Genomic DNA, 12,589 nt, shown 5'->3' with positions numbered 1-12,589 from the left:
GCCGCGGCCCCGGCGGCGGAAGGGGCGACGCCGGCGGGGCGGGCGCTGCCGCCTTGTCGGAGCGGCCGGTGCTCGGCAGCCCCCGCCGGGCATGTCAGCGCCGGGCCCCGGCCCCGGCGAGGCGGCCCCGGGCGCCAGGGAGGCGGCGCGGCGGGACCCGCTGGCCGCCGACCTGCGGTGCAGCCTGTTCGCCGCCGCGCTGCAGAGCTACAAGCGCGACTCCGCGCTCAGGCCCTTCCCGGGCCGCTACGCCAGCGGCGACACCAAGGACTTCGAGGGGCTGGTGAGTGGCGGGGGCCGGCCCGGGGGAGCTGCCCGCGGCTCCTGGGCTCCTCCCCTGGTGGGAGAGCCCGGGCTGCCCGCAGAGGTGAGGGCAGCGGCGCCGCGGGGTCACGGATAAAGCAGGATGAAGGGTTTATCCGGTCAAGAAATCCCGGTTTAAAGGAGTATTTGGGATTGTGACCAATAAACCCACACTGGGAAACGCCCAGGTCCGGTGCGTGCACGTGAAGTGACGGGCGATAGGTAACAGGTGGTGAGCAGACCGGACACGAGGAAGCCTCAAGCTGCTCAAGACTGAGTATTCTGGAACATTTCTACCCTGAAAGGGTGCTTGGACATTAGCATAGGCTGCACAGGGAAGTGGTGGAATCACCATCCCTGGAGGTGTTCAGAAAGCGTATAGGTGTGGCACTTGGGGTCATGGTTTAGTGGTGGGCTTGGCAGAGTTAGGTTAGTGGTTGGGCTCAGTAATCTCAGACGTTTTCCAGCCTCAGTGTTTCTAATATTCTGTGAAGTGTTATGAGAGCTTGCCAACGTTAAATTCAAATTCATATTGAAGGATTTGCATGTTACATGGCCTGAGCACCCCCGTGTCAGGTCCACTGCACATACTGCCCTGTGACAAGCTTGTTTTCTCTCAGGAGTGTGTCTGACTGTTCCTGTACAAACCCTACAGATACTGCTGATAAATATCACTGTTTATAACTTGGCTGCTAGTTGTGTTCAGAGCAATTGACAAGCTTCCCACAAACTGGACACAAGTGTTTATATCTCAGAACAGAACCTGTTTTTCAGTTTGTTGGGGTGAAATATTGTTTTGTTTTCACTAGAGGTCCCTGTTTAATCGCAATGGCACTAAGGAGCTTGTGCTAAATGCCTCTGTTGTTAGCTTGCAGATACCAAGGCTCTACCAAGCCTGAAAGAGCTTCTGGAATCTGTTCCAAATACAGATAAAAGGACCTGGGACCTCTTTAGTTGGATTCTATCATCTAAAGTCTTCATGATACAAAGTACTAAAAAACAGGAGGTAAGTTTTGAATTCTGAAAATCTTAATTAGAATTTGGTTTTTAAGGCAAACTTATGCTTTGGAGAATATTCCCTCCTGGCAGAATTGTTGGTTATTGTGAGAGCTTGACAGCTGAACACAAATCCATTCTTCTCAGTATATAGAGAGGGATGTTTTTAGGTAAAATTTTCAGGAGCTCTGGTTGGAAGGAATAGTTACCACTGTCAGTAGCTGATTATGGGCAGTGATTGTAGTTGGCTGCTGCAGTTAATGTGACATGTACATGGTTTATTCTGAGAGAGTCCAGTTTGGTTCTCATGGAGCTGGGTCCTGCTTCTCAGTGAGAAAGAGAGCTCTTGACTTCTGCCCCAAAAAGAGAAAGATTCAGAGCCACTGAGGCACTTTTGTAACAGGGATCAAAATAGTTGTAGAGATTAGCAGTGAGGTGAAAACAACTGCTGTTTTCATGGCTTTTTCTCTTGCAGGATCAGCTGATGAATATATTGTCTAAGTAGCCAAACTAGAATTGTGGAATTGGCCTTGCATCATAAATTAATTCATAATTACAATTCAGGTATAGGTTTTTTCTGGAGAGAAGATTTAGGATTTAACTTTGATAGCAAGAAACTGGCAGGATTTTCACTATGCACTTACTTCTTCTGTATTGTGACAGTCTTGAATTCTAACTCAGAAATAATCAGAATACATTGAACACTATGAAGGGACGGGAAGCAGAATTTCCAGTGAGTAACCTAACCACATAAACCAACATTGATATTCCTTCCTGTTTTTAAGTACGAGAAGATCCAGGAACTCACAGGGATGTCTGGGGCTGCAGTTCCTGCTCCAGATTACCTCTTTGAGATTGTGTACTGTGATCAAATGAACACCAAGTTTGCTGAGACCAAGGGAGAGCGGGACCTTATCTATGCCTTCCATGGGAGCCGCCTGGAGAACTTCCATTCCATCCTGCACCACGGCCTGCACTGCCACTTGAACAGGGTGAGGCTCCTGCCATTGACACAATCTTCCCTTGCTCACTTGCAGCTGGGGACACTTTTTAAAAAAAGGACCAGATTCCTTTTGGGGTATCAAATGTGCTGGTGATCTTGTACTGCTGTTTGCATTTTAGTGTAGGCCTTTGCGGTGTAGTGCAGCCTGAGGGTAAAAACTGGAAGTGGCATGAAACCCTTCTCACCAGCGTGGCAAATTATGACTGTCCTTTGCTTCTTTATAAGGAGGTGTAATTCCTCTGAAAATCCTGGCCTGACAGCCTGCAGCTGGAAAGTGCCTGTCTACAGGGGAGGAGGATAGTGGAGATTTTCTGCCTGGCCTTGTGTTTAGATCAGCAAAGTTTCAGGTGCTACTTGCCAGTGGAGCCTTCTTAAAATGGTCTGGTTTAGGGAGACATCCCATAGGATTTGCACCTCTTCTGATTTCAGTGGAAAGGGCTTTTGAGAATCCTGGTTTTTTGTGTCAGCTGTGAGGCAGCTTTGACACAGCACCTGCTTGACACTCCAGTCAACCTAGACTGTTTTTTCCCCACATTCTCCATGAGTAATGGTTTACCGGGTACAAGGGACTTACTGGAGTAATAGTTTTAGCCAGTGTGGCAAATCGAAAAGTACTTTCTTCTTTTCTAGTAAAGCATGGATTTAAAGGAAGTAAAGCCTTGCCTTGTTTGTGAAGTTTGGATTACTTGAATGATGACAGTCTCAATAAATCGATGAAATGCCTTTTAAGAACAGTGCAGTCATGTTGATGTAAAATACTTTTGCTGGCAAACTAACTCCAAATCCGGGAAAGCATGAATCTGTCCACACCAAGTGCTCTGCCAAGCAGCTAATTTGAGTGATGGGAGAGGGCAGCAGCCCCACCCTGCGGAAGTTGTGCCAGGACAAAAACAGTGCATGGACCAGACCCAACACAGGTCAGAAAGGCCTTTCGTAATTTACCTTCAGGAGCAGAACTGCCAGTCTGAAAGGAAAGGACACTTGCATGTTTTTTGAGGTTTGCAGTACATGATTTCAGGGTAGATTTCTGCTCTGTTTCAGACATCCCTGTTTGGTGAAGGCACCTATCTGACCAGTGACCTGAGTCTGGCTCTGCTGTACAGCCCTCACGGTCTTGGCTGGCAGCGAAGTGCACTGGGCTCTATTCTCAGCTGTGTGGCTGTTTGTGAGATCATTGACCACCCAGATGTAAAGTGTCAGGTGAAAAAGAAAGGTGAGTCTGTTACAGTAATGACTGTGCAGTAATTACATCTGTCCTTCATGTTGTTTTTCTTTCCCTTTTAATATCAGTGGCTCCTTGAGCACTGGATGGGAGACTTACCTCCTAGTCACCCTGGTCTGGGCCATAATGTCATCCATACCAAGGATGACTAGGAGTGGTATAGCCTCAAGCAAACTTCTCACTCTATTCTTGGATGCTGAGGGATTCAGGGGAATACCAAGACTAGATCTTTGGTTATCTCATTCCCATTCTTCTGGGGGGTGTGTATGGGGGTGTTGGTTGTTTGCTTTTTTTACAGTTACTTAAAGTTCTGCTTTTTTTCTTCTTTTCTCTTTCCAATTCAGATTCAGAAGAAATAGACAGAAAAAGAGCAAGAGTGAAAAACAGTGAAGGGGGAGATGTGCCACAGAAATACTTTGTTGTCACAAACAACCAGCTTTTACGAGTTAAATACTTGCTAGTGTATTCACAAAAGCAGCATAGGAGGTAAGAGTTCAGCTGTCTAGAGGGATGAGCTGCTACAACAGCCAGATAAACACATCTCATTGTTGAAAAACAACAGAAAACAACCAAGAAGGATATACTGCACTGCCAGAATTTGTTTGTAGCCCATTTCCTATGGAAATAAGTCTTCACTATCACGTTCCTCTGTCAGGCTCTTTGACATTCCCAGGCTCAGCTAAATTTGCTTTTTTACCAGACCTGTAAGCACTTAGAGTCGTTGAGAGGTCTAATTATCTGTTTGTGGCAGGAAACCAAGAGTGGATGTCTGGTGAGTGCATCTCTTAAAACTGTCTCAGTTTTAACTCTGCCCTTATCTATCCTAAGTGGCAGTGTTCTTGAGCTGCTCAACACCTGTCTACAGGCCAGGCATTTACAGCTCCAGACCACAGGGAAAGGTGTGAACATGGGGAGAAAAGAGAGGATTGTGCATGGAGACTTAAGGAAAAGGGATGTGGTAAAAATCAGGCTTCACTAGTTACAGGGATTGTGGAACAACTTTCTGGTTTTACTGGATTTACTTAAAATAATGAAACCTGAGATACTTTTTGCCAAGGTGTTTTTGCATTTCTGACAGAATTCATGCCCTTTTCCTTTTCAGGCCTTCTAATGCATCTTCCTGGTTCTACACCCACCGTTTTGCCCTAATGATGATGCTGTACCTGCTGTTGCTGATAGTGATAGGGGCCAGCAACTCACCAACCTTCATCTACTACTGGCACAGAATGTTTGACTCGGAGAGATGAATCACCCAAGATGATAAACTCTTAATTTCACCATGTGCCTTAAGAATAGCTGATCTGCAGTGCACTGCATCTATTCCAGAGCTCTGGAAATAAAGGTGCCTGGAACTTTCCAGTTCTGTCACCAATATATTAATCCTCATGGCATCTCTGTGTTTATTCTTATTTCTGTGTTCCTGGGATTCATGAGGATGCCTAGTAGAGCTGAAAAGGATCACAGTGGTACAGCTTAGCATGAGTCAATCATTAAGGGTCCATGGAAAAAAGGTTATTTAAGATTAATGAAAATCAAGCATGGAAACACTCAGGTGTAACTTATTTTCTGTCACGTTGAAGTATGTTTGCACGAGTTGGAAAGGAGGATTTTTCTGGATGTCAGGCAAAGCTACCTGTTGGGAGTCTTACCAGTATGTTTTCAGAAACTGAGTCTAGTGATGTTTGGCATGTATCAATGCAGATGGAATTACTTTTAAACTTTTAAAACTAACTTTGGCCAGGAATTTTTATATTTGAGCATAATGATTGTAAGGGGAAAAGAAAAAAGAAAAAAACAACAAGAAATAAAACAACCACCAAATGGAAGAACTTAAATGGTTTCTAGTATGTTTTTTTCCCCTCTGTAGAACATTGTTGTGTTTTAATCCCAGCTGGCAGCTAAGCACAAATCCAAAACATCGTTACTACACTGCTATGAGGAAAATTTGTTCTATCCTGGACAAAAACAGCACAAACATCTACAAGGTTTGTGATCTCAGCCATAATCTTTCTTATCCTACTTTACTATGCAGATTAGACAAGCTCAGGGTTTTCAGCATCAACACTGAATAAGGATTGTTCTTACCAAACTGGGGATTTGTTAGAGAAAACACAGGGCAATGCTCTTTCTTCTCTCCCTCCTGTCAAGTCATTTGTGTTTGCTGTTGTCACAAAGCAACCTACAACTGCCTGAAACAGAAAAAGGAGTAAAACACTATCCTTTGATTAGTTACTGGGCATGGGATAACCCCACGAAGACCTAGGGATTATAGGCAAAGAAAAGTCAGATGTGTTCAATCGCAGTCCAGCCTTTAGTAAATTTGATAAACCCAAATTTTCATTGCAAAGTGAACCTTAACCACAAAAACCCCCAACTCATCACATATTTCCAGAAAATGAGTCTGTGATTACCTTACTCATTAAATATTTCAAAGAAAATATCTTTTTCTGATGTTGTTCTGGTACCTAATTGCCAGAAAAAATGTCCTAGTAATCAGGTTTTTTAATTCAAGACTAAGTACAAGTTCATTTACAGCAGCCCCTCTTCTTGGTGACTGGAGCTAGACACATTTATCCCAGTTAATTTTGCTGCCAGAACAAATTTATTTTTTCACCATACAGCTTGGAAAACAAGAACATTATAATCCAATTCCCCATTGCCTTTTACAGCCCATTAATAATGCTCACTGTCAAAGCACACTGCAGCTCCTCTTCAGCCCAAGAAGTGTCCGTGCTAATTGTAGCATAGATTTGCAATTAAAATATACATAAACAATTTATTGTGTGACAGGCTCAACCACTTTATAATTTACTCCTTGATATTTCAGTGCAGAAACTTGGGATTTGAGACGTGCATGGGGGTCATGGGAAAGTTTGCCCATTTTTGGTCTTCCTCAGCATGTTATATTAAATGCTGTGCCATGTAAATATGCAAGTTTAGGGGAAGCTATGTGCTAGCCAGAAAACCTGAAGGTATTTGATGCTGTCTAAAGGGTACTAGTTTGTTAAAAGGCTGGTTTGTCTGAAAGAAACTCCAACTTTTGGAGCAGATGGGCTATTTGGGGCCCTTTGGAAAAAGGAGGAGGTTGAGCAGCAGTAGTGGGATGGATGTCTGCTGGCACTGCAGGGAAAGGCACAAACCTGGGAGCTCCTGAGCCAGATGAAAAGAACACAGCAGGGATTTAAAGCTCTTTTCTTAGGGTTTCTTTGCATAGGAAGGTTTCTGAGAGTAAGCAGAAGTAATAATAGCTCCAGGCTATGTCCCCAGAGAAAAACCATTGTGGGGGCTCATGGCAGGCATTCACAGTCCAGCTCTGCAATGAAATCAGCAGGTATCAAAGGGAAAAAACAGCTTTTTCCGCTTTGATCAGTTTGAATAGACCCAAAAAAAAGGAGGTGGTTGCAGGTGGGGGCTGAGTCCTGATGGATGTGTCTGGAGTATCCCTTGGAGAGCTTGTAGCCCCATCCCTCATGCTCAGGCCTGCAGGGATTCTGGGCACAGCCTCATTGCTTCAGCTCCACAGCTGCGAAGCGAGGCAACAGCAATGGGAAAATATTTTAAATACATTAAAGGTGCTCAGATCCTACCTAGCAGCCTGGCAAAATACTTAATATCCTACTCCCACGCTTGTTTTCTGAGCTCCCTGCTGATTTCAGCATGTGTTTCCCAACGTGGCGAGGTGCAGTCAGCTGGATTAATGCGGGTATTGTGCTGAGTAACTAACAGTATTATGAATTAACCCAAGGTTTGTGTTAGCCTCTTAAGCCACTTGCGTGGCTCTTTGAACATGCACAGTGCTATAAAAACACTAACAGGGAATGAATCAGAATTTCCTCCCGAACAAAGGGCCGCTGTGTTTGAAGCGGGCGGCCCAGGGAGAGGTCGAGAAGTTGTAAAATACAGAGCTACCTGCTCTTATTAATATGTTCATTACATTACTGTGGTGAATATTAAGGAATTGTTACTGAATCAGACAAATCTGATCCTGGCTGGGACTGCAAGAAGTGTGGTAACTGGTGTTTCCTTGGTAGGAATGAGCTGGTTTTGAGGAAGTGGGAGAATTTTCCTCCAACAAGCAGAAATAGATAATATATATTTAAAAAGTATTTTTACTCTCTCTCTCTCTATATATATTTTATATTTATTTATATACAGAGATCTCAGGAGCCAGCTGAGGAGAAGGGCAGGGGCTGTTGGAGACAAAGGGTTTGAGGCAATGTGGGGAAAGAGAGGGAAGCACCACAGAAAGCAGGACCATCCCTGGAGGTCGGGGGGAAAGAGAGACTTGGGATTCAAGCTCCCAGTAAGTGATGCAAAAATCTTGTGCTCTCTAAAGTGCGAACAAATATAAGAGAAGCAGAATCAGAAATGTAGGAATATTCAAACCAGGCCTGGGCTTTGGTCCACCTCTGTCAGGACCCAGACTGATCCCACCTTCCCCAGGGAGGTGCTGCCCACCTGCTTGCTCCCCCTTCCTGCATACAGTGGGCACATGGCTTGGCAGCACATGCTTCCAGACATTTTCCTTCTCTCATGAAAGCTGTCACTTTGGGCACCTTGCCCACACTCCACACTCCACAAGATGTCACTTTGAACATCAGCAACAGGAGGGAAGGTATGAAAGAGATGGGCAAAAGGAGCAGCACTGGAGTGCCTGCAAGAATCCCAAGGAATGGGATTCCTCTAAGGACTAAGGTACATATGCTTGCCAGAATCCCCATTTTCCTAATCTTCATAGAGATCTTGTCCAACTTAAATCACTGTAAGATCACTGAGTCCCCCTAAATCCAAACCCACTTTTGCCTTTTCACCCATGGGGTGTAAAGGTGGTGAAGCCTTCCCACAAGGAAAAAAGTGTTTCTTGGTCCTCAGAGAAGACCTCTGAGCTCTCCTGTTGCTGGGCAAGAGAAGACATGTGCATGAGCAATGTTGGATCTGTTCTCTCCCACTCAGCAAAAAGTGGATAAAGACAGTTTTCAGTAGATTAAAGACACTTTCCTGCTTATTCAAGGCTTGCCAGAAAACCAGCATACCTTCAAGGTCTGCCTCCCATCATCAGCAGTATAAACAAAGAGACCAAAGGAGTGTCTGATGAATAAATGAGCTTCCCTAGTGCAAACCATTCCCAACACCTTCCAAGATGCCCTTTTTGCCAGCCTGGCATCAGCCAACCCCTGCTCCGTTAGCACTGAGTAATTACCATGGAGCAGAACGAGCCCAGGAAAGCCAAACTGCGATTATGCATCTCATCGGAGTTTGGATGCTTCCTAAATGGCTCACGCTAATCCCCACCAGTTGGTCTGGGCTCCTGCAATTTTAATTGATTTTTTTTTTCTCCTTGGGCTACATGTTTAGCATAAATAATAATTAGTACCAGAAACGCAAGGGCTAAGTATCCATGTGCAGCTCAGCATCACCCTGAGCACTGTGGTTTCCTGTGTCCTCATTGCCCAGCCTCAGCCAGCTGCAAGGACTGCTTGCCACCCTTCCAATTTCAATCATTTGTTAGCTAGGGCACTGGGAGAGAAGTGTAAACTCTTTCTGGCTGATGGGGAGTCAACACCTCATGGAAACAGGATTGAGAAAAAGCCCCCTCAGTGCCCAAAGGAGATTTGTTTTCTTGAGGGGACGACGTCTCCCAGCTTCCTATACACACAACCACAGCAAGACAAGAGTTGTTTTTAAAACAAAGCTCTTTCATCCTGATAAAATCCAGATGCTCATTTAAAGTTGTGGTGGCCACAAAAATAGCCTAGGAACTGCCTCCTGCCAAGTCCAGAGCTCCTGAGCTATCCAAAGGTTTAACTAAACTAAGAAAACAACAACCCACCTAGTTTAAAACTAAATTTCTCTTCAAAAGCAAACCCCACATTTAATAACAATCATCAGAGAATGAAAAAAAAGAAATAATCCACTATTTCTAATTACCTGGAAAGGACAACACAGTCAAATAACTCATCTCTTCAACCCACACCCAGAGAAGAGACCTCTGCCTCCACAAGCAACTTTTGGCACAATAGTAGAAAGCGAACAAACCATGTTACTCACCACAGCTCAGCTGATCCTTCCAGAAGCCCTCCTTACCCCCATTTGCCTCCATCTGGCACTAAAAGTGCTGATGGACTGCTCTACCTACCATCTGCTTGCTATCACTTCCATTGTTGGGACCCTCAGACAACATTTGTGGGGTGGCTGCACCTGCTCTGCTGGGGCAGAGCCGAGGGGCTGGTGCTTTTTAGGGCAAAGTAAATGTGTCCAGCATGTGGCCTGTAACCTGCCAGCTTGTGCTGTGGGATATGGGGACAGAAAGGTCATGGGGGGCTGGCCAGTGTCAGGTCTCATTACCCCAAATATCCTCCCTCCTGGTTTGCCCTGTGTCCCACAGAGCTGCTGTGCAATGATGTGTCTGTCTGTACCACCCCCTTCACACCAGAAAACAGTAGCAGGGACCGTTTTCCCTTCTGGCTCTCTTCAAAAGAGAGAAGAAACCTCAGCCTACACCACTGTTGTTCTTTGTACGACTCTTGCCTGAGTTCTTCCATCCCCACAACACTCCCTTCCTGCCCACCATGCCTAGGGCATGAATGCCCCTGCATTAGTCAACCTCCAGATATTTAGATCTTTCCCAGGGCTTGTCACACAGCCATGGGAGAACCAGGCAGGTTCTGAGTCACGAGATCTGAAATTTCCAGAGAGCTTTTCCTACAATGGGTGGAGAAAACAGAGTAAAAGCTTGTGATCACACCTTTGCAGGCTCAGGGTGACATCATCCATGCAGCTCTACAGTTGGGTGTAGGTGCAAAGGGCACTTTAAGACCAGCCACTCCAGAGACATGACCCTGGACCACAGAAGAGATGGTAGATTTCCTCCCAGGGGTTGATGCTGGAAGTGTGGAGAAGCTTGATCCAAGAATCAGGGCTGGAGCATATGTCAGGTACAAAAAGGATCCTTCTCTAGTTGTCACAGTGCTGCCAGAATACAGCAGAGTGACCATAAATACCCCCAAATATTTTTCACCCTGAGTACAGCCAGAAGACACATTCTCATTTCTGGCCAGAGACCCTCACTCACCAAAGCTGAGTAGGGAACCTCATCATGACAGTTTCCAAAATGATCCTACAGGACAAAACAGTCCCAAAGCTGTGCCTGCCATCCCCTTATGGGTGCATCTCTTCATCAGACTGTGCTGACAGTTGTCCCGTTGGAGCCCCCTGATGCCACCCCACCATTTGCAGCACAGTCCTTGATGTTCTTCTCTGAGGCTGAGATGGGTTTGTGTCTCTTGTGCCTGGTGATGGCTGTTTCAATGCCCCTGAGACACAACTGCACGTCCTCCCGAAAGGAAGGGGTGTACAGTCCATAAATGATAGGGTCAGTGCAGGTGTGCAGCAAGCCAAAGAGGAAGAAGCTGTGGTTGACATACTCTGGCATCTTCTGGATCATGGCTGGCTGGAACCAGTACCACAAGCCCAGGAGATAGTAAGGGGTCCAGCAGATGATGAAGGTGGCAACAATCACTATGGTCATCTTGAGAGTCTTCATACGTGCCTTGGAGATGTGGTCATTTTGATTTCTTGTCAAACCTGCCAAGATGAGTCAAAAGAATAGTTGAAGAGAGGGAAAAACTAAGACAACATCACCATCCATGACTCTGCTTCTGCCAGAGAGGGAAGACCATCTCATAATCTGGTCCATGTCCCACAGGAAGCAGAAGACAGCAAGGACTAAGTTTGTGCAAAACCTCTTAGTTGGTTTGTGTAAAACTTCTTAGCATTCAAAGGATGTTGTTTCAGACCCAACAACAATCCCAGGATGGAAAAGTTCAGCCATGGAGGATATTAAAGGGCTGGGATCTACTTACCTTTATTGACCTTTAGCTGCTTACTGATTTCCCAAAGGATCCGGATGTAGCAAACAATCATGACACTCAGGGGGGTGATGTAGAGGGTGGTGAAGGTGAACATGTTGTAGACGGTTTCCTCCCAGTGTGCTCGGAAGCTTCCGTGAGTAACACACTGGGTGAAATTCCCTCCTGGGATTGTGTTCAGGTGGAAGAGGAAAAGCTGAAATGGAGAACCAAAGAATAACTCGGGATTTGCCACAGAGCACCACATCCTGGAGATGCTGCTAGCTGTGCATGGAGAGCACCTCCCTGCTGCTGTTGGACTGGGAGATGGGCTCTGAGTGCCTAACTCATGGCTTATTCTGGTGCTGGTGGAGTCCATGGATTTGAATGGACTGGCTGGGGATGTTGGGTTGGAGAAAATTCCTTCTCCAAAACCACCCCAGCCTAGGCAAACTCCATGGGGAGGACACTGAACTTTACCTGGGGCAAAGCCAGGAGCACACTGCTGCCCCAGGCAGCACGGAGCAGCATCCCATTGCGGCGGTGAGCACGGGAGAAGGGATGGAGGATGGCTGCATGCCGGTCCAGGCTGATGACCACCAGTACCAGGGCAGCTGCATACATAGCAAAGAGCTTGAGGAAGTTGAGAATCTTGCAGGAGATGTCGCCTCCATACCACTGCACTGTCACATTCCACGCTGCATCCAGGGGCATCACCATCACTGTCACCAGCAGGTCGGCCAGCGCCAGGCTGAGGATCAGCGGCTGCACGTGGGATTTCCTCCTCTTCCTCAGCAGGCTGCCCAGCACCGCTGTGTTGCTGCCTGCTGCCAGCAGGAAGAAGATGGCTGTGATGATCACACGGACCTTGGCTGCTTGGGTGAACCGGGGCTCCACCCAGTACTGGGGGTACACAGAGGCCGAGACATTGGTGTCCTCCCGCGCGGTGGGGCAGTGGGAAGGTGCAGGGAGCTGCTTCTCACTCATCCCCTGCTGAAATGCAAGCAGCAAAGTGAACCCTGTCTTAGAGGCTGTGTAAAGTGCTGCAGCTTCAACATATGGACAAATGGGGAGATGGTGGGATCTGCACTGGAGGTACCAGCAGCAGTCTGTCCCATCCTGTCATGCCCCGTCCTGTCCCCTCTGTGTTGCCCATTTTGCGAAGCCACTGTGTCCCCCTCACCATGGTGACCCAGCCTGGCCGCCCTCTCTGGCTGA

General features: G+C 46.5%; 2 protein-coding genes across 7 annotated transcripts in view; one reads left to right on the top strand and one right to left on the bottom strand.

The window, feature by feature from the left end:
- Positions 1 to 5: 5 nt before the first annotated feature.
- Positions 6 to 5,359, top strand: PARP16 (poly(ADP-ribose) polymerase family member 16). Of its 2 annotated transcripts, none has more exons than XM_056499925.1 (6): positions 6 to 283; positions 1,172 to 1,309; positions 2,085 to 2,291; positions 3,326 to 3,515; positions 3,869 to 4,010; positions 4,627 to 5,359. In XM_056499925.1, the coding sequence occupies exons 1-6, from the start codon at positions 92 to 94 to the stop codon at positions 4,769 to 4,771; spliced, it is 1,014 nt and encodes a 337-aa protein (XP_056355900.1). In that variant the 5' UTR covers positions 6 to 91; the 3' UTR covers positions 4,772 to 5,359. The 2 variants fall into 2 exon arrangements, with proteins under 2 accessions (XP_056355900.1, XP_056355901.1); XM_056499926.1 differs by having other exon boundaries at positions 18 to 283; positions 3,344 to 3,515.
- The window catches only part of LOC130257427 (gonadotropin-releasing hormone II receptor-like), a 34,053-nt gene continuing 26,340 nt past the window's right edge, over positions 4,877 to 12,589 (bottom strand). For 3 of the 5 annotated variants that reach the window (XM_056499919.1, XM_056499922.1, XM_056499923.1), the window contains 3 exons: positions 11,852 to 12,361; positions 11,387 to 11,588; positions 4,877 to 11,108 (listed from right to left, as the gene is read on the bottom strand). In XM_056499919.1, coding sequence (XP_056355894.1) covers positions 10,702 to 11,108; positions 11,387 to 11,588; positions 11,852 to 12,358 — 1,116 coding nt within the window. In that variant the 5' untranslated portion in view covers positions 12,359 to 12,361 and the 3' untranslated portion in view covers positions 4,877 to 10,701. Of the gene's footprint in view, positions 11,109 to 11,386; positions 11,589 to 11,851; positions 12,365 to 12,589 lie in introns of all 5 variants that reach the window. The other 2 variants (XR_008841324.1, XM_056499921.1) reach the window with 2 other exon arrangements.

Source organism: Oenanthe melanoleuca, chromosome 10 (assembly GCF_029582105.1).
Source record: "Oenanthe melanoleuca isolate GR-GAL-2019-014 chromosome 10, OMel1.0, whole genome shotgun sequence".
In the NCBI taxonomy this organism is placed as follows: Eukaryota; Metazoa; Chordata; class Aves; order Passeriformes; family Muscicapidae; genus Oenanthe; species Oenanthe melanoleuca.
This window is presented reverse-complemented; position numbering and strand designations above follow the sequence as displayed.

Bases quoted from the DNA above. Each gene is read 5' to 3' on its own strand.
- PARP16 (XM_056499925.1), top strand. From the start codon at position 92: ATGTCAGCGCCGGGCCCCGGCCCCGGCGAGGCGGCCCCGGGCGCCAGG. The intron at 284-1,171 runs GTGAGTGGCGGG...CTCTGTTGTTAG, and splicing joins CCAAGGACTTCGAGGGGCTG to CTTGCAGATACCAAGGCTCT. The intron at 1,310-2,084 runs GTAAGTTTTGAA...CCTGTTTTTAAG, and splicing joins AAAGTACTAAAAAACAGGAG to TACGAGAAGATCCAGGAACT.